The sequence below is a fragment of the Mobula hypostoma genome, chromosome 2, assembly GCF_963921235.1.
Source record: "Mobula hypostoma chromosome 2, sMobHyp1.1, whole genome shotgun sequence".
NCBI lineage: Eukaryota > Metazoa > Chordata > Chondrichthyes > Myliobatiformes > Myliobatidae > Mobula > Mobula hypostoma.
The window spans coordinates 77,551,928-77,573,523 of NC_086098.1; the positions used below are offsets into that span (position 1 = coordinate 77,551,928).

General features: G+C 42.8%; 1 protein-coding gene across 4 annotated transcripts in view; it reads left to right on the forward strand.

Annotated features, from left to right (window-relative positions):
* Window positions 1-21,596, forward strand: part of LOC134341158 (CUB and sushi domain-containing protein 1-like) — a 2,430,601-nt gene that overhangs the window by 2,401,522 nt on the left and 7,483 nt on the right. For 2 of the 4 annotated variants that reach the window (XM_063038952.1, XM_063038977.1), the window contains 4 exons: window positions 10,991-11,103; window positions 12,517-12,601; window positions 15,295-15,433; window positions 20,403-20,495. In XM_063038952.1, coding sequence (XP_062895022.1) covers window positions 10,991-11,103; window positions 12,517-12,601; window positions 15,295-15,433; window positions 20,403-20,495 — 430 coding nt within the window. The remainder of the gene's footprint in view (window positions 1-10,990; window positions 11,104-12,516; window positions 12,602-15,294; window positions 15,434-20,402; window positions 20,496-21,596) is intronic. The other 2 variants (XM_063038962.1, XM_063038968.1) reach the window with 2 other exon arrangements.

Consider the following 21,596-nt stretch of genomic DNA (forward strand, 5'->3'; position numbering starts at 1 on the left):
CTTATCTGGCTACAAAAAGCATTTACAAGCTGTGATACTTGCCAAAGGGGGTGTTACTAAGTACTGCCATGCAGGGTGCCCAAACTTTTGGTTTGGGCCCTTTTCCGTTATTTTGAAACTGTAAAAGATGGAAATAAAGAAGTTTTCTTGCTAAAAATATTAAAGAAATGTGTCATCTTTAACTTTATGCCTTTTGGAAAACAGTTCATCTTTTACTTGCTTAGTTGTTCACAGTAACAGAAATTTTGACCAGGAGTGCACAAACTTTTGCATGCCACTGTATAACAAGTCACATCCTTTTCCCTTTGGAGCAAAACCCTATATCACTCAACCTAATATATGCTCTTCACTCCAGGCAGCATCCTAGTAAATCTCCTCTGCCCTCTCTGTAAATTTCTTGCGTCTTACCTATACTGAAATGGCAAGAATTGAATACAATATTTGAAATGTGGTCTAACCAGAGTTTTATAGAGCTGTAACATTACTTCATGGCTCTTTAACTTAATCCCCCACCTAATGAAGCCCTTCGTAACCATCCTATTGCCCTATACAGCAACGTCATGATATCTATGGCTGTGAACCACAAGATACCTCTGTTCCTCCACACCGCCAAGAATCCTACCATTAACCCAGTATTCTGTCTTCAAGTCTGACCATCCAAAATCTCACCCATGGAGAGATTTGTCACATGACCAGGTTCATTGCCTTGTACCAGATCCAGTATAGCCTCTCCTTTAATCGGCTAGTCTACATGTATCAGAAGTTACTCCTGGCCACCTCTAGTAAATTCCACTCCATCTAAACTTTTTGCACTAATGAGGTACCAACCAATATTAGGTAAATTAAAATCCCCAACACCACAACCCTCTTATTATTACACCTTTCCAAAATTGAATCTCTATATTGTTCAAAAGAAAATAAGCTGGGCTTTTTCCAGGATTGAGGCATCATTAACAGGACCAGCAGTTCCAGTCTGCCCCTAACTGTGCTTGAGGTGCTGATTCTATGATTCTAAGCCACCATCTTGATTCACTACAACAATTTAAAGTAGAGGAAATTGTTGCAGGATTTTGACACAGCAGTGTATCCTTAAATGACAATGAAAGCCGATTTGGAGGGGAAATTTATTTTTTTTCTTTGGTAATGGATGACGATAGCAGGTCTTAGCCCAATGAGCCCTCACTGTCCATTTACACCCACGTGACCAATTAACCTACCAATACATACCTCTTTGGAATGTGGGAGGAAACCAGAGCACCGTGAGGAGCCCATGCTATCACAGAGAGAACGTACAAACTCCTTACAGACAGTAGCAGAAATTAACCCATGTTACTGAGGCTATAATAGCATTACACTAACCATTACATTACCTTGTCGTTCTTGGTGGTTATTACTGTGAGTTTCAGAGATGTTGATGGATGTCTGCGGGGTAGCTTGTGAATTGGTATCAAGTAGCAAATACTCATTCTTGCCCAGTTTTGGTTTTGCCGGTGCACTTTTAATACCAGAGCTTTTCAAAGACCTGGTCCAAATGACAGAATTTCAGAAACTAAGGTTAAGAATAAGCGACACCGATATTTCAGAATGGGGATTGGAATTGGAATTAAAATGTACGGCCCCAGGGAAATCCTGCCTGTTGTTGTGGATGGAAAGAAGGTGCGTGATGAAGTGGTGCCCCAATATATGCTGGGTATCAGCAATGTTGAAGAGATGCACTGGATATGGAGAATGAACCCAACAGCCTTCCAGGTGAAATTTTGCCTCAGCTTGAAGGACTTCTGTTCAATGGAAGAGGCAAAAAGTAAGAATGTATGGGGTGGGAGGGGTCTTTGATTATGCTGGCTGCTTTACTGAGGCAGCGAGAAACAGAGAGAAGCAGAGAGTCCTTGGTTGGATGGCTGGTACAATCTCATTTTCAGGTGATCTATTTTTCTTCACTAGTACTTTTGGGATATGGTAAAAGGTTCTGAAGCAACAGAACAATCACAATGTATTACATAAACGGACGTCTACATCTGCGCCAAGTGCATCGAGATGCAGCTCCTAAGGGACCGCGTTACGGAACTGGAGCTGCAGCTCGATGACCTTCGTCTGGTCAGGGAGAGTGAGGAGGTGATAGAGAGGAGTGGAAGGCAGGTGGTCACGCCGGGACCACGGGAGGCAGACAAGTGGGTCACGGTTAGGAGGGGGAAGGGGAAAAGTCAGGTGATGGGGAGTACCCCGGTGACTGTGCCCCTAAACAACAGGTACTCCTGTTTGAGTACTGTTGGGGGGGACAGCGTACCCGGGAGAAGCGACAGTGGCTGTGCCTCCGGCACAGAGTCCGGCCCTGTAGCTCAGAAGGGTAGGGCAAGGAAGAGGAGGGCAGTTGTGATAGGGGACTCGATAGTAAGGGGGTCAGATAGGCGATTCTGTGGACGCAGTCCAGAGACCCAGATGGTAGTTTGCCTCCCTGGTGCCAGGGTCCGGGATATTTCTGATCGTGTCCAAGATATCCTGAAGTGGGAGGGTGAGGAGCCAGAGGTCGTGGTACATATAGGTACCAATGACATAGGTAGGAAAAGGGATGAGGTCCTGAAAGGAGAATATAGGGAGCTCGGAAGGGAGTTGAGAAAAAGGACCGCAAAGGTAGTAATCTCAGGATTACTGCCTGTGCCACGCGACAGTGAGAGTAGGAATGCGATGAGGTGGAGGATAAATGCGTGGCTGAGGGATTGGAGCAGGGGGCAGGGATTCAAGTTTTTGGATCATTGGGACCTCTTTTGGCGCAGGCGTGACCTGTACAAAAAGGACGGGTTACACTTGAATCCTAGGGGGACCAATATCCTGGCAGGGAGATTAGCGGGGGCTACTGAGGTGACTTTAAACTAGAATGGTTGGGGGGTGGGAATCAAATTAAAGAGGCTAGGCGTGAGGAGGTTAGTTCACAACAGAGGGATGGGAACCAGTGTAGAGAGACAGAGGGGTGTAAAGTGAGGGTAGAAGCAAAAAGTACTAAGGAGAAAAGTAAAAGTGGCAGGCCGACAAATCCAGGGCAAGCGTTAAAAAGGGCCACTTTTCAACATAATTGTATAAGGGCTAAAAGTGTTGTAAAAAGCAAGCCTGAAGGCTTTGGGTGTCAATGCAAGGAGCATTCGTAATAAGGTGGATGAATTGAAAGTGCAGATTGTTATAAATGATTATGATATAGTTGGGATCACAGAGACATGGCTCCAGGGTGACCAGGGATGGGAGCTCAACGTTCAGGGATATTCAATATTCAGGAGGGATAGACATGAAGGAAGGGGAGGTGGGGTGGCGTTGCTGGTTAAAGAAGAGATTAACGTAACAGAAAGGAAGGACATAAGCCGGGAAGATGTGGAATCGATATGGGTAGAGCTGCGTAACACTAAGGGGCAGAAGACGCTGGTGGGAGTTGTGTACAGGCCACCTAACAGTAGTAGTGAGGTCGGAGATGGTATTAAACAGGAAATTAGAAATGTGTGCAATAAAGGAACAGCAGTTATAATGGGTGACTTCAATCTGAGGACTGGGAGAAATTCAGAGTTCAGCAGAGGAGGACAAAGGGCTTAATTAGGAAGGGGAAAAAAGATTATGAGAGAAAACTGGCGGGGAACATAAAAACGGACTGTAAAAGCTTTTATAGATATGTAAAAAGGAAAAGACTGGTAAAGACAAATGTAGGTCCCCTGCAGACAGAAACAGGTGAATTGATTATGGGGAGCAAGGACATGGCAGACCAATTGAATAATTACTTTGGTTCTGTCTTCACTAAGGAGGACATAAATAATCTTCCAGAAATAGTAAGGGACAGAGGGTCCAGTGAGATGGAGGAACTGAGTGAAATACATGTTAGTAGGGAAGTGGTGTTAGGTAAATTGAAGGGATTGAAGGCAGATAAATCCCCAGGGCCAGATGGTCTGCATCCTAGAGTGCTTAAGGAAGTAGCCCAAGAAATAGTGGATGCATTAGTGATAATTTTTCAAAACTCGTTAGATTCTGGACTAGTTCCTGAGGATTGGAGGGTGGCTAATGTAACCCCACTTTTTAAAAAAGGAGGGAGAGAGAAACCAGGGAATTATAGACTGGTTAGCCTAACGTCAGTGGTGGGGAAACTGCTGGAGTCAGTTATCAAGGATGTGATAACAGCACATTTGGAAAGCGGTGAAATGATCGGACAAAGTCAGCATGGATTTGTGAAAGGAAAATCATGTCTGACGAATCACATAGAATTTTTTGAGGATGTAACTAGTAGACTGGATAGGGGAGAACCAGTGGATGTGGTATATTTGGATTTTCAAAAGGCTTTTGACAAGGTCCCACACAGGAGATTAGTGTGCAAACTTAAAGCACACTGTATTGGGGGTAAGGTATTGGTGTGGGTGGAGAATTGGTTAGCAGACAGGAAGCAAAGAGTGGGAATAAACGGGACCTTTTCAGAATGGCAGGCGGTGACTAGTGGGGTACCGCAAGGCTCAGTGCTGGGACCCCAGTTGTTTACAATATATATTAATGACTTGGATGAGGGAATTAAATGCAGCATCTCCAAGTTTGCAGATGACACGAAGCTGGGTGGCAGTGTTAGCAGTGAGGAGGATGCTAAGAGGATGCAGGGTGACTTGGATAGGTTGGGTGAGTGGGCAAATTCATGGCAGATGCAATTTAATGTGGATAAATGTGAAGTTATCCACTTTGGTGGCAAAAATAGGAAAACAGATTATTATCTGAATGGTGGCCGATTAGGAAAAGGGGAGGTGCAACGAGACCTGGGTGTCATTATACACCAGTCATTGAAAGTGGGCATGCAGGTACAGCAGGCAGTGAAAAAGGCGAATGGTATGCTGGCATTTATAGCGAGAGGGTTCGAGTACAGGAGCAGGGAGGTACTACTGCAGTTGTACAAGGCCTTGGTGAGACCACACCTGGAGTATTGTGTGCAGTTTTGGTCCCCTAATCTGAGGAAAGACATCTTTGCCATAGAGGGAGTACAAAGAAGGTTCACCAGATTGATTCCTGGGATGGCAGGACTTTCATATGAAGAAAGACTGGATGAACTGGGCTTGTACTCATTGGAATTTAGAAGATTGAGAGGGGATCTGATTGAAACATATAAGATCCTAAAGGGATTGGACAGGCTAGATGCAGGAAGATTGTTCCCGATGTTGGGGAAGTCCAGAACGAGGGGTCACAGTTTGAAGATAGAGGGGAAGCCTTTTAGGACCGAGATTAGGAAAAACTTCTTCACACAGAGAGTGGTGAATCTGTGGAATTCTCTGCCATGGGAAACTGTTGAGGCCAGTTCATTGGCTATGTTTAAGATGGAGTTAGATATGGCCCTTGTGGCTACAGGGTTCAGGGGGTATGGAGGGAAGGCTGGGGCGGGGTTCTGAGTTGGATGATCATAATAAATGGCGGTGCAGGCTCAAAGGGCCGAATGGCCTACTCCTGCACCTATTTTCTATGTTTCTATAAACACAAGAGATTCAGGAAGTCGGGTAGCATCTATGGAAATGAATAAACAGTCAGAGTTTCGGGCTGAGACCCTTCATCAGGACTACACTCCATTTAGACAAGTGTGGCTTCAATGGTTGGAGTTATGCCTCTGACAGAGGACGATTGGTCTTAGCAGAAGTCAATCATCCCACAGGCAGGACATAGAACATTACAGCACAGAAACAGGCCCTTTGACCATTCTTGGCCGTGCCAAACCATTTTTCTGCCTAGTCCCACTGACCTGCACCTGGACCATATCCCTCCATACAACTCTCATCCATGTACCTGTGCAAATTTTTCTTAAATGTTAAAAGTGAGCCCGCATTTACCACCCCTTCATCTGGCAGCTCATTCCACATTCCCACCAGCATGAAGAAGTTCCCCCCCCCCAATGTTCCCTTTAAACTTTTCCCCCTTCATCTTTTTTTTCCCTCCCCTTGCCTCAAAGCCTGCTTGCATTCACTCTGTCTATACCCATCATAATTTTATATACCTCTATCAAATCTCCCCTCATTCTTCTACGCTCCAGGGAATAAAGTCCTAACCTATTCAACCTTTCTCTGTAACTGAGTTTCTCAAGTCCCGGCAACATCCTTGTAAACCTTCTCTGCACTCTTTCAACCTTATTTATATCCTTCCTGTAATTTGGTGACCAAAACTGCACACAATACTCCAAATTCGGCCTCACCAATGCGTTTTACAACCTCACCATAACATTCCAACTCTTATACTCAATTTATAAAACCAATGTACTAAATGTTCTCTTTATGACCCTATCCACCTGTGATGCCACTTTTGGGGAATTTTGTATCTGTATTCCCAGATCCCTCTGTTCTACTAAACTCCTCAGTGCCCTACCGTTTACCTTGTATGTTCTACCTTGGTTTGTCCTTCCAAAGTGCAATACCTCACACTTGTCTGTATTAAACTCCATCTGCCATTTTTCCCAATTGGTCCAAATCCCTCTGCAAGCTTTGAAAACCTTCCTCACTGTCCACTACCCCTCCAATCTTTGTATCATCAGCAAATTTGCTGATCTAATTTACCACATTATCATCCAGATCATTGATGTAGATGACAAATAACAATGGACCCAGCACTGATCCCTGTGGCACACCACTAGTCACAGGCCTCCACTCAGAGAAGCAATTCTCTACTACCACTCTTTGGCTTCTACCATTGAGCCAATGTCTAATCCAATTTACCACCTCTCCATGTATACCGAGTGACTGAGTTTTCCTAACTAACCTCCCATGCGCGACCTTGTCAAAGGCCTTACTGAAGTTCATGTAGACAACATCCACTACTTTCCAGGTAACCTCCTTGAAAAACTCCAATAGATTGGTTAAACATGACCTACCATGCACAAAGCCATGTTGACTGTCCCTAATAAGTCCCTGTCTATCCAAACACTTGTAGATCCTATCTCTTAGTACTCCTTCCAATAATTTACCTCCTACTGACGTCAAACTTACCAGTCTATAATTTCCCGGATTACTTTTAGAGCCTTTTTTAAACAATGGAACAACATGAGCTATCTTCCAATCCTCCAGCACCTCACCCATAGATACCAACATTTTAAATATATCTGCCAGGGCCCCTGCAATTTCAACACTAGTCTCCTTCAAGGTCCAAGGGAATACCCTGTCAGGTCCTGGGGATTGATCTACTCTGATTTGCCTCAAGATAGCAAGTACCTTCTCCTCTTCAATCTGTATAGGTTTCATTGACTCCATGCCAGTTTCCTTAGTAAATACAGACGCGAAAAAAAAACATTTAAGATCTCCCCCATTTCTTTTGGTTCCATACATAGCTAACCACTCTGATCTTCAAGAGGACCAATTTTATCCCTTACTATCCTTTTGCTCTTAATATACCTGTAAAAGCTCTTTGGATTATCCTTCACTTTGACTGCAAAGGCAACCTCATGTCTTCTTTTAACCCTGACAGGAACATACAAACTCTGCACTCTCAAAATTTCACCTTTGAAGGCCTCCCACTTACCAATCATATCCTTGCCAGAGAACAACCTGTCCCAATCCACACTTTTTAGATCCTTTCTCATTTCTTCAAATTTGGCCTTTTTCCAGTTTAGAACCTCAACCTGAGGACCAGATCTATCTTTATCCATGACCAAGTTGAAACTAATGGTGTTATGATCACTGGAACCAAAGTGTTCCCCTACACACACTTCCGTCAGCTGTCCTAACTCATTTCCTAATAGGAGATCTAATATTGCATCCTCTCTAGTTGGTAGCTCTATATACTGATTTAGAAAACTTTCCTGAACACGTTTTACAAACTCTAACCCATCTGGACCTTTAACAGTATGGGAATCCCAATCAATGTGGAAAATTGAAGTCCCCTACTATCACAAATTTATTTCCTGCAGTTGTCTGCTATCTCGCTGCAGATTTGCTCCTCCAATTCTTGCTGACTATTGGGTGGTCTATAATACAACCCCATTAATGTGGTCATACCTTTGCTGTTTCTCAGCTCCACCCATATGGCCTCGGTAGACAAGCCCTCTAATCTGTCCTGCCTGAGCACTGCTTTAACATTTTCCCTGACAAGCAATGCCACCACCCCCCCACCCTTCATTTCTCTGCCTCTATCACATCTGAAACATCGAACCCCTGGAATATTAAGATGCCAGTCCTGCCCCTCCTGCAGCCAAGTTTCACTAATGGCTATAATGTCGTAATTCCATGTGTCAATCCACACCCTCAGCTCATCAGCCTTCCCCACAATATTCCTTGCATTGAAATAGACACACTTCAGAAGATTATTACCACCACACAGAACCCTTCTATTTTTGACTTTGCATGAACTTCTAATATCATTTATTTTCACCCCTGCTTCACTATCTGCTCTGGCACTCAGGTTCCCATCCCCCGCAAATCTAGCATGACTGCAGAAGTTTCTCAATGCAGTTTTGAGACCCAATCACCTTAAGGTTAGTCCCTTCGATGGAATCTCTCTGCACTCCTTGATGCCTCAGTAATGCAGCCAGTATAATCAAGGACATCTCTCACCCCGGAAGTTCTTTCTTCTCACCTCTTCCATTGGGCATAATTGTGACACAACATTCAGTTTAATCTGCAACTCAATAGATCAAATGCTCCCACAAGTAATATTTGCACATTCAACATCAGAGAGTCTAACATTCAACTTTGACAGTGGATAGAATTACAGCTATTCAATTCTTCACCAACATCCTGGGGTTACCATGGCTACACAAACTGATCAGAGACAGCATGTCTTTGCAAGTGACTTACCTCTGAAGGTTTTCCACCATTTGCAAGTATTATGGTAACACACATCAAAGATGCTGGTGAACGCAGCAGGCTAGGCAGCATCTCTAGGAAGAGGTACAGTCGACGTTTCAGGCCGAGACCCTTCGTCAGGACTAACTGAAGGAAGAGTTAGTAAGAGATTTGAAAGTGGGAGGGGAAGATCTCTTACTAACTCTTCCTTCAGTTATTCCTGACGAAGGGTCTTGGCCTTAAATGTCGACTGTACCTCTTCCTAGAGATGCTGCCTGGCCTGCTGCGTTCACCAGCAACTTTGATATGAATTTCCAGCATCTCCAGAATTCCTGCTGTGTGCAAGTATTATGGAATACTTTCCACGCAGATCATAATGTGAGCAGCTGTGGCAACAGGAAAGAAGTTCAACAATGTTGGTGCTGATACTTTTGATCCAAAATTCACTCAGAAGTCATGGAAAGAGGCATAAAACTTGTTGCTTCACAATCAAAGTTCAAATTAATTTATAATCAAAGTACGCAAAGTACATGCATGTCACCATATACAACCCTGAGATTTGTATTCTTGTAGGCAATGACACTAAATACAAGAAACACAAATGGAAAGACCACACCCTCAGGGTGGACAACAACCAATGTGCAAAAAAAGCAAATTGCAAATACAAAAAGGAAGAGACCAAAATAATAATAATAAATAAACAATAAATGTGGAGAACTTGTGGTGAAGAGTCCTCGACAGTGAGTCCCGTTCAGTGGGAACATTTCAGTGATGGGGCAAGTGAACCTAATGGTTGAGGGGTAATAACAGTTCCTGAACCTGGTGATGCAGGTCCGGACAGTCCTGTACCACCTTCCTGACAGCAGCAGCAAGAAGAGGGCATGGGAAGTTCAATAACAATTAAACAATCTAATCAAACACCACCAAGTAGGGCAAAGGTGAATGATATACATTCCACCATAAACATTCATTCCCAGTACTACCTGCAATAAGTAAATACTCAGCTGCTATATCCAACTTGCTGAGGAGGATAAGAGAGGTGTTGAAACAACATTCCCTGTGTGTTCCTTTACAAATGAATCCTATCCCGAATTCCTGAGAGAATCAGACTAGAATTGGTTTAATATCATTGGCATGTGTCATAAAATTTGCTGTTTTGTGGCAGCAGAACTTCACAATACATAATATAAAAAACTTTAAATCACAATAAGAAATATATATTACTGTATATATAAAATTATGTAAGTAGAGAAAAAAAAGAGCAAAAAGAAAAAAAATAGTGAGCAAGTGTTCATGGGTTCATTGTCCATTCAGAAATCTGATGATGGAGGGAAAGAAGCTGTTCCTGAAACATTGAGTGTGTCTCTTCAGATTCCTGTAGCTCTTTTTTGATGGTAGCATTGAGAAGAGGGCATGTCCTGGGTGATGGGAGCCCTTAATGATGGATGCTGCCTTTCGAAGATGTCCTCAGTGCTGGCGAGACTAGCGCCCATGATGTAGCTGGCTGAGTTTACAACTTTCTGCAGCGTTTTTGGATCTGGTGCCGTGGCCCCTCCATGTCAGATGGTGATATAGCCAGTTAGAATGCTCTCCAAGGTACATTTCTAGAAATTTGAGAGTGCCCTTGATGGCGTACCAAGACTCAAAGTTCTAATGAAATATAGCCACTGTCCTGCCTTCTTTGTAATTGCATCAATATGTTGGACCCAGGATAGACCCTCAGAGATGTTGACACCAAGGTACAGCCATGTAGAAAGACTACATTCAGCACAGGCATTCCACCATCTTTATCAGGGCTATTACTAAAGTCTGATGACATTAAGGTACTAAGAAATGAATGAATCCACTTTAATTTACTGCTAGTATAAATGAGGGACATTGTATAAATGCATGCAGGATCTTTCAACTGAGATTGTAGTGAAGCTATAACTAGAGGTCATGAATTTAGGGTGAAAGATGGGATGTTTAAGGGGAGCCTGAGAGGAAACTTCTTCATTCAGAGAGTGGTTAGAGTGTGGATCAAACTGGCAGAAGTTATGGACATGGGTTAAGAAAAATTCAAATAGGTAAATGGACACGAGGGGTATGGAAGGCTATAGTCTAGGTGCAGGTTGCTGGAATGAGGCAGAATAAAAGTTCAGTGCAAACTAAATAGGCTGAAGGGTTTGTTTCTGCACTGTAGTGTTCTGTGGTTCTATCAAACCCAATCATTGTGTTCTTTTTGCTTGAAGGAATCTACAAGAGAGAAGAGACTCGACTTTATTTAAAAGTGTATCAGATTAAAGGACCTATTGAGATCTTTGTAAGCAAGTTCAGAAATGATAACTGGGCTTTGGATGGTCATGTAAGTACAACATTACATCAAACTAATCAGTAGCTAAATTATTTTGCAATTGGATCCCATCAAAGGCAAACAGGATTTTCTTAATAAGAAGCCTCAATGCAGAGTCACAATATGAAATGTCAAGAACCCTCCTCCTCTACAGATGCTGCTGTGTCTCTTAATGGTTCAATGTCTCTCTTTAAAGTCTAATTACATCACAGTCAGTGGGGAATTAATCTGGCCATAGTAGAAGTGACTGGATGTTCTCAATACAGTCATCAAGTTTTCCTCTCCTGATTGCTGTCTACTCTAAAAGTTTAACTTTATTATCATTCAACCATACGTATGTGTACAGTTAAACAAAACAATGTTCCCGATGTTCTTTCAGACATAGGTGGACAACAAGTAATATTACCACAAATAATAGTAAATAAAAAGCAAACAGAATAACACTACTGGAGCCTCATACAATGAGGTGAGACCTGGGTAGTTGCAGGGAGCTCAGTAGTGTCATGGCCTGGGAGAAGAAGCTATTTCCCCATCCAAATAGCTCTTGTCCCATGCTATGTACCTCCTGTCTGATGGTAGGGGTGGATCCGAGAGGTTGCTGGACAGATGAGAAAGATAATTGACAATGCTAAAGGCCCTGTGTATGTAGTGCTCCTGATTAATATGGTGGATGTATCAAGAGAGACCCAAATGATCCTTTCAGCCGTCCTTATAATCCTTTGTAGGGTGTTGTGATCAGATGCCTTGCAATTTCCATACCAGCTGTTGAGCACTGGTTCAGAACAATCTCACTGGTGCTTGTGTAAAAAATGGTTTGAATGGGGGTGCGGGTTGGACACGTCCACCACGATCTTCTACCCTTACAAAAGCTGTCACCGTTCAGTGGCTACAGTTCCCACTTTGCTGACAATCATAGAACATAGCACAGTGCAGACTCTTTGGCCCACAAGGTTGTGCCGCCACTTTAATCTACTCAAAGATCAATCTAACCCTCCCTCCCCCATAGCTCTCCATTTTTCTATCACCCATGTGCCTGTCTAAGAGTCTCTCAACTGCCCCTAACTTACACGCTCCACGCATTCACCACTCTACTTTCCTTCCATCACCTTAGAATTATGCCCCTCGTACTAGTTATTTCCACCCTGAGAAAGTGTCTCTGTCTGCCCACTCTGTCCATGCTTTTGTCATCCTATACATTTCCATCAAGTCACTTCTCATCCCCTTTTGTACCAAAGAAAAAAATGTTAGTCAAGGGAGGATGTTTTTCAAAGGAACAGTTTTTGAACAGCTGTCTATGCAAAGTGATCCTTTTCTGTGAGAGAGACAATGAGACATAATGATGAAAAAGACCTCAGAATGATCTTTATACAAGATGCCATTATCTGTTCTCTAAACAGCCTAAAAAATACTGAATCTTGCATTTAGGTATCAGCTGATCCTGAAGGAACGTTTGTCTACCAGGGATTTGTTCAAGGCAAAGACTTTCGGCAGTTTGGCTTTCAGAGACAAGGTTTGTGACAGTAACTTTCTCTTCCTCCCTTCTATCCTCTCCATCTCCGACGGCATGTAGCATTGTGGCTAGAGTAACACTTTGTAGAACCAGCCATTGCAGTTCAATTCCTGCAACTGTTTGTAAGATGTTTTTATGTTCACCCCATGACTACGTGGGTTTCCTCTCAGTGCTCCAGTGTCCTTCCAGAGATGACTGAGTTAGTGTTAGTGAGTTGAAGGCACACTAAATTGGCAGTGGAAGCACAGCAACACTTGCAGGCTGCCCCCAACACATTTTTGGATTGTGTTGGTTGGTGATGTAAAACATTTTACTGCATGTTTCGATGGTGTGTTGACCCTTTAATCTACTCGAAGATCAATCTAACCCTTCCCTTCTACATAATCTTCCATTTTTTTGATTATCCATGTGCCTGTCTAAAAGTCTCTAAAATGTCCCTAGTGGATCTACCTCTACCGGCATCCACACACACACCACTCTCTGCGTAAAATAATTTACCTTTGACATCTACCATCTAGAAGGACGAGAACAGCAGATATCTGGGAACACCACCACTTGGAAATCCCCCTCTAAGTCACTCACCCTCCTGACTTGCAAATATATCGCCATTCCTTCATTGTCACTGGGTCAAAATCATGGAATTCCCTCCCTAACAGCACTGTGGGCATACCTATATCTCGGGAACTGCAAAGGTTCAAGAAGGCAGCTCATCACGACCTTCTCAAGGGCAACTAGGGATGGGCAATAAATGCTGGCTTAGTTGGCGACACACACAACCTGTAACTGAATAAAAAACATCTCCCCTATACTTTCCTCCAATCACCATAAAACTATGCTGAGCTTGTCAATTTTATCAACATTGCTTCTAACTTCCATATCATACTTTAATTAACTTGGTTCATCTCTGATGTCTCCCTCCACTGTCTTGATCTCTCTGTCTCATTCTCTGGAGCCAGACTGTCAACCAACATCTTTTATAAACCTATGGATATCCACAGTTATCTCAACTATACTGCTTCCCATCCTTCTGTAAAAAATGCTATTCCCTTATCTCAGTTTCTTTGCCTCTGCTGCATCTGTTAACAGGATGCAGCTTTCCATTCCAGGACATCAGAGACATTATCTTTAATGAACGGGGTTCCCTTCCCTCTACTATTGATGCTGCCCTCACCCATATCTCCTCCATTTCCCATACATCTGTGCTCACCCAGTCTTCCTGCTGCCTTAACTGTGACAAAAGTTCCTCGTCTTTACCTACCACCCCATCAGCCTCCGCAAACAACACATTATTCTCCACAACTTCTGTCATCTCCAAAGGAATCCTATCTCTAAACATATCCCCTCTGCTTTCTGCAGGGATCGCTCCCATCACAATTCCCTTGTGCATTCATCCCTCCCCACTAATCTCCATCCCGACATTTATCCCTGCAAGTGGCCAAAGTGCTACACCTGCCCATTCACCTCCTCCCTCACCTTCATTCAGGGCCCCAAACAGTCCTTCCAGGTGAGGCAACACCTCACCTCTGAAACTGCTCGGGTCGTCTAATGTGTCCATTACCCCCAATGAGGCCTCCTGTACATTGGTGAGACCCATCATAAAATGGGGGACCGCTTCATCGAGCACCTCTGCACCATTCGCCAGAAGCAGGACTTCCCAGTGGTCAAACATTTTCATTCTAATTTCCATTCCTGTTCTGATATGTTGATTGATTCCCTCCTCTTGTACCAAGATGAAGCCACCCTCAGTGTGAAGAAGCAACACTTTATTCCATCTGGGTATTCTCCAACCTGATGGTGTGAATATTGATTTCTTCTTCTGGTGAACAAATTCCCCCCCAACTCTATTTCCCACTCTGACCTATTACATCCCCCTGGGTCCCATCCTCCTCCCTTTCTCCTATTGTCCACTCTCTATCAGATCCTTTCTTTTCCTGCCCTTGACCTTTCCCAGCCACCAAGCTTTACCTATCACCCTCCTGCTGGCTTCTTTCCCCTCTCCCACCTTTTTATTTGACACTTTTCCACTTCTTTCTCAGTCCTGAAGAAGGGTAATTTCCATATATGTTGCCTGACCTGCTACCCTTGCAGCACTTTGTATATGTTTTCTTAAAACTATGTCACCTTATATTAGCCAATAGCTAAGGTATCTTTTGTTCCACCCTTTTGACTCACACACTTCCTCCCCCTAAAAGAGCATTTTTTTTTTTGCCTCTGAGCCTGTACTCACTGGAGTTTAGAAGAATAAGGAGGGATCTCATTGAAATCCTTGAATGTTGAAATGCATAGATAGTGTGAATGTGGAGAAGATGTTTCTAATTGTAAGGGAGTTTAGACCAGAGGGCACACCCTCAGGACAGAGAGCTATCCCTTAAGAGCAGAGAGGAGGAGGTATTCCTTTTTGCCATAGAGTGGTGAATCTGTTGAGCTCATTATCACAGATGGCTGAGGAGGCCAAGACATCAGGCATATATGTAAAGCGGAGGCTGATAGGTTCTTGACAAGAAAAGGTGTCAAAGGTTACAGGGAGAAGACAGGAGAATGGGTTTGAGAGAAATAACAAATCAGCCATGATGAAATAGCGGAGCAGACTTGATAGGCCAAATGTCCTAAGCCTACTCTTGTGGTCTTCCCACCACCTCCCTGTCTCTGTCAGCTTGTGATATCTGACACACGTATCTTTCTTTCTCTTTCAGGGCCACCAGGAGGTTCACTGGGCAGGGACAAATCTAACTATTACTACGGCACAAACAGCAGTTCTGTAGCAGCTGCCATCCTGGTCCCATTCTTTGCCCTCATCCTGGCAGGATTTGCTTTTTACCTCTACAAACACAGGTGAAATATTTACATCCTGCTCCCGTGAGGAAGCTAATCTGGTGATACTGCTCGAGTTACAACATAGACATGGTTATGATCGTGCCTTCTACAGTATTCATGCTAGTTAGTGCCAATGTGATTGGTCCAACAACAAACCTCCAACTCACCTTAAACCTTTTTTAATCAAATAAATATTCTGTACAGAATAACAAAAAGAATCAAAAGCATATTTGGTAGGACAAAAACATTTGCTTTAGTTGATCAGAATAGGAAATTGATAAGATCTCATTCAGTGGACTTTTGATTTACTTCAGTCCTTTGTAAGTGAAGCAGTACTCACCACACAGTTCGGTTTCAATACTTAAAATGAGAAACTGCACATGCAGACTGGAACCGGACTAGTGGAACACACAAAATGTTGGAGAAACTCAGCAGACCAGGCAGCATCTACGGAGGGAAATGGAGAATTAATGTTTCAGGTTGAGGCTCTTCATTATGGTGCTTCCTGTCCTGCCGAGTTTTTTCAGGGTTTTGTGTGTTGTTAAAGATTCCAACAACTGCCATCTCCCATGTCTCCCGGACTGGGCTAGAGTGGGCTTACTCTCCAGAACTGCTGCCAGTCGACCCCACATCCCTTATTTAAGGTTGGCCATTTCAAACGACCACCTTCTCTAATCCTCCACAGGATAATTGGGAGATAGTGCAGAAGCCCAAGCCTTGACTACAGCACAGAAACTGGCCCTTTGGCCCATCTAGTCCATGATGAACTAATCTTTTGCCTAGTCCCATCTACTGAACCTGGACCATATCCCTCCATACACCCACCCCCCACCATGTACTTATCCAAACTTCTCTTAAAGGTTACAATCAAATCCACATCTACCACTCTACACTCACACCACCTTCTGAGTGAAGAAGTTCCCTTTTAGATTCCCCTTAAATATTTCACCTTTCACCCTATGACCTCTAGTTCAACATCATGGGGAAAAGCCAACAATGCTAGACCCTCACAGATTTGTGTACCTCTGAGCAAAGTCACTGTTTCTGGAATGGGAGTGGTGTTTAACAACTGTTAGAGTAATTTATTATAAGTATTAACAAAATCACTTCATCTACTCTTGCCTTTGAAATCAATGCACTGTAGGTCCCACTAAAATTAGAGAACCCTCAGTGCAGTGTTACACAGACTTGGTCTGTTCCCCAGGTAACACAGAAACCATGTTCCAGATTCCAGCAATGGCACAACCCCACATCATCAAAGCTGTCAACACTGAGTCATGCTTCACTCTAGCCAGATTCAAGTGATGTAATATTTAACTTTACTCAGCAGTAGGTTAGACTCATAGATCATTACAGCGCAGAAACAGATCCTTCAGCCCATCTAGCTCTTGCCAGCATAGTTTTCTTCCTGGTCCCATCTATCACCATCTAGACTATAGGTCTCCATACGACTCATCCAAGTACTTATCCAAACTTCGCTTAAATAGTGCAATTGAACCTGCATCTACCACTTTCGCTGGCAGGCAACACTCTTATCATCCTCTGGGTGAAGACATTCTCATGTTCCACTTGAATATTGCACCTTTCACCGTTAACCTATGACCTCTAGTTCTAGTCTCACACAACCTCAGTTTATCCTAATTATTTATTCTAACTATACCCCTCATAATTTTATATAACTATCAAATTTCCCCTCATTCTCCAATGCTCCAGGCAATAAAGTCCTAAACTTTGACCTTCCCAAAAATTCAGGTCTTCAAGTCCCAGCACCATCTATGTTTTCTTAATACTCTTTCAATCTTATTCATATAATTCCAGAGGGTAGTTGACCAAAACTGCACACAGTATTCCAAATAAGGCATCACCAATGTCTTGTACATCTTCAATATATCCTAACCCATGTATGCAGTACTCTAATTTATGAAAGCCAATGTGCCAAAAGCTCTCTTTACAACCCTATCTACCTGTGATGTCACTTTCAAGAAATTATGGATCTGTATTCCCAGATCCCTCTGTTCTACCACTCTCCTCAATGCTCTATGTTCACTGAATAAGTCATACCTTGGTTTGTTCTGCCAAAGTGCAACACTTTACACTTGTCTGCATTAAATTCTATATGCCACTTTTCAGCCCATTTTTTAGCTTCAAGATCCCACTGCAAGCTTTAATAGCCTTCTTTGCTGTTCACTACACCTCCAATCTTAGCATCGTTTGCAAATTTGCTGATCCAGTTTACCGCATTATCAAATTGATGATCGCCTTATGCATCTTCAACAGAAAATCCCAGTTTCTCTACTCATTACCCTGATTTATTAAGCCCAATGTCCAAAAAGCTTCTTTATGACTCTACCTTCTTGTGATGCCACATTTAAGAAGGGTTTGATAGTCTTCCCCAGTCTTGGTGTCATCCACAAATTTGCTAATCTGATTTAGATCGAGGAGAATAATTAGAAGCTAAACTACAAAGTCTAATCTTGCGGGCTTACCATCAAATTTACCTGCAAATATTCTTTAGGAGTTTGTCTGCACTCTATTCTTTTCATGGAAGTTTAAAAGAAACAAAGATCTCCTAAGTTACTGGTGATGCAGAAGTAATAACCATCATTCAGTTTAGAAAAACCATAGACGAAACCATAGTAAAACTACAGCACAGAAACAGGCCTTTTTGGCCTGTTTCTCCAACAGAAGATAATAAAGTGTCATTAATTTGTTAGCTTGCAGCAACGGAGGGCAAATTCCTCCCGATGATAACCTTATATTCTACCATAAAATCACCAACCTCCATGTTACCTGCAAGCTTATAAAACCACCTTTCCACTTCCTTATCCAAGTCCTTTATAAAAATCACAAATATCAGGGATTCCAGAACAGATTCCTATGGAACATCATTGGTCACCAACCTCCAGGCAGAAAACTTTCCATCTATTACTATCCTCTGCCTTCTGTGGACAGGCCAACTCTGAATCCTCAAAGCCAAGTTTCCCTGGATCCCATTCTTCCTGACCTTCTGATTGGCCCAACCATGGGAAGCATTCCTTACTAAAACCCTTATACACCACATCTAAGACTCTACCTTCATTAATTTGTTATGTCACTTCCTCAGAATTTAATCATGTTCCTGAGGCACAACATCACAAGGCATGCTGACTATCCCTAATCAGACTATGCTTTTCCAAATGCTCTAATTAAGTCCCTAAGAAATTTAAATAATTTGCTCACCAGTGAAACAAGACTCTTTGGTCTGTACTTCCCAAGATTACCCCCATTACCTTTCTTAAACAAAGGAATAGCATTTGCCATTCTCCAATCATCTGGTACTCTTCCTGGGGCCAGTGAGAATACAAAGGGGCAGCAATCTCTTCCCTCACTTCCCGTAGTAACCTGAGATAAATCTGGTTATGCTCAGGTGACTTATCAGTCCTTTTTTTTTAAACTTTTCAGTATATCCTCTTTACGCCGATATATTACAACCTGTCAGCCTGTTCTATGCTGTCCTCACATTTGAAGATACTCATTTTGTTTGAAAAGTAAAATTTGATTTTAAATAGCAGAAAATCAAAGCTATGTTAACCAAGCTTGCATATTAAATTCTAAATTCAGGAAGTTATTGCTTGTGCAGGTTAGATGAATTTAATCTATATCTTAATGAGTGGATTGCCATATGCACAAGTACAGCTAAGAACATTTGCAATGAAAAGCGTTCGTGCAGCAGCATCATAGGCATATTGCATCAGATAAGTAGCAAGTGACAACTGGTAGACCAGAGTCACAACATATGAAGTGAAAACTTACTGTGGGGCCATGTTAGCATAGTGGTCAGTACGATGCTATTACACCTCGGGGTGTCGAAGTTCAGAGTTTTGTTCCAGCATCCTCTGCAAGTTTCTACATTTCTTCCCATGTGCATGTGGGTTTCCTCTTGGTCCTCTGGTTTCCCTCTGTAGTACAAAGATGTACTGATTAGTAGGTTAATTGGTCATTGTAAGTTGTCCTGTGATTAGTCTAGGGTTCAATTGGTGGGTTGCTGGAGGCACAGCTCTGGCTGGAAGCACTGATTCCACGCTGTATCTCTAAATAAAAAATAAAAATGAAATAGATCAGGGAAAGAGAATTTGTAGTCAGCCCAAGTGTTTTACAGGTAATTAAAGTGACACACTAATTCTGCTTGCTACATCCACCAAATATCTATTGAGTCCAACTTGGCACAGCTTGATTGGGGTTCCTTCTGGGTAAAGATCTCTCCCTTGCACATAATAAAGGTATGCAAATAAGATTAATCATTGTTCAGTTTTACTGACCTTAAACAATGTTTCCCCCTTCACTGAGAGCTGAACCTAGAACAAAAGGATTGAAGGAATACAGAGAAAATTAACAAGGGTGGTGCTGGGTCTTGAAGACCTGAGTTATAAGGAAAGGTTAAAGAGGTTAGGATTTTATTTCTGGGAGTGTCAGAGAATAAGGGGAGATTTGATAGAGCTATACAAAATTATGAGGGGCTTAGATGGGGTAAATGCATGAAGGCTTTTTACACAGACGTTGGGTGAGGCCTGGAGGTCATGAGTTAAAGGTGAAATGTTTAGTGGGAGCCTGAGGGGGAAATTTCTTCACTCAGAGGGTGAAATGAGCTCTCAGTGTGGAAAGAGCTGCCAGTGCAAGTGTTGGATTCGGATTTAATTTCAACATAGAAGAGAAATCTGGATAGATACATGGATGGGAGGGGTATGGAGGACTATTGTCTGGGTGAGGGTTGATGGGCCAGGGCAGCATAATAGTTCCATATGGTCTAGATGGGCCAGAGGACCTGTTTCCGTGCTGTACTTTTCTATCACTCTAAAAGGAGTCGCTTTAATACTGTGCTGTAACTTGCATCAAGCGCTTTTTGTTCCACGGTACGATATTTTACCGTTCATACTTTGTGTTGCTCTGTCAGTAAATTCCTTCTTCCTCCCCACCCAATCTTCTGCTTTTTTTTCTATCCTCTCCCGAGGACGGTGACTCATGCTGGGGTACGCTTCCATAGGCGTCGGCAGCCTTCCAGCACCTTGCCCAAGTGGCCATTCTTCATGTGTGAGCCTAGACGGTGAGTGGTGGCAGATTAATCAGTCGTGTGGCGGGGCGTCGCATATGAGCCCAGACCATCCTCACATGATTTTCACACATGTGCATCTTCATGCAGGGGTCACCTGACTGCAAGCAAGCATGGCAAAGTTGCCTCTTTTTTTGCACCCCCCCCCACTCCTCTTCCAGGGAATACTGAGATGAGGTGCACTCAGTGGCCACTTTGTTAGGTATTCCTGTACACCTCCTCATCTGCTCATGAATGCAGGTATATAATTAGTCCATCATGTGGCAGCAGCTCAATACATAAAAACACATAGACATGGTAAAGAGGTTCATTTGTTGTTAATACCAAACATTAGAATGGGAAAGAAATTTCAGCTAAGTGACTTTGATGATGGAATAATTATTGGTGCCAGATGGGGTAGTTTGAGTATCTCAAAAACTGGTGATCTTCTGGGATTTTTACACACAACAATCTCCAGAGTTTACAGGGAATGGTGTGAAAACTAAATAGTCAAGTGAGCAGCAGTTCTGTGGGTATAAAGGTCTTGTTAATGAAAGGACAAAGGAGAATGCTTAGACTGGTTCAAGCTGACAGGAAGGCCACAATAACTTAAATAACCATGTGTTACGACAGTGGTGTGCAGACGAATATATCTGAACACACGACATGTTGAACCTTTGAGTAAATGGGCTACAGCAATAAAAGACCACAAATATATAGAAAAACACCCTGTGGTCACTTTATTAGGTACCTCCTGTACCTAATAAAGTGGGCACTGATTGCATATCTGGCTACCTCAGCGCTATACTAAGCTTGTCTCTCCTGTGCTATTCTGTCCATCATAGAACAAATGAAGAAACTTGAAAATTCTTATTTTCCTGTTTTTACTCCAAGATAAATGGAGGACTATTCTTGCTCTGTTGGAATTAATAGTTCTCAGTTGAGCCACCAGAGGGTCATTAAGCAAAAATTAAATTTAGTGTGATCACTTGAGATGTGTATGATGTCCTCCTTAGGGGTTGGCTATTGGTGAGTCCTCAGGTGGCTGTAGAGGTTAATCTGCGTTTCACATATTTTGGTGCAATGTGGACAAGAATAAGGGTAACTGTGGTAGGA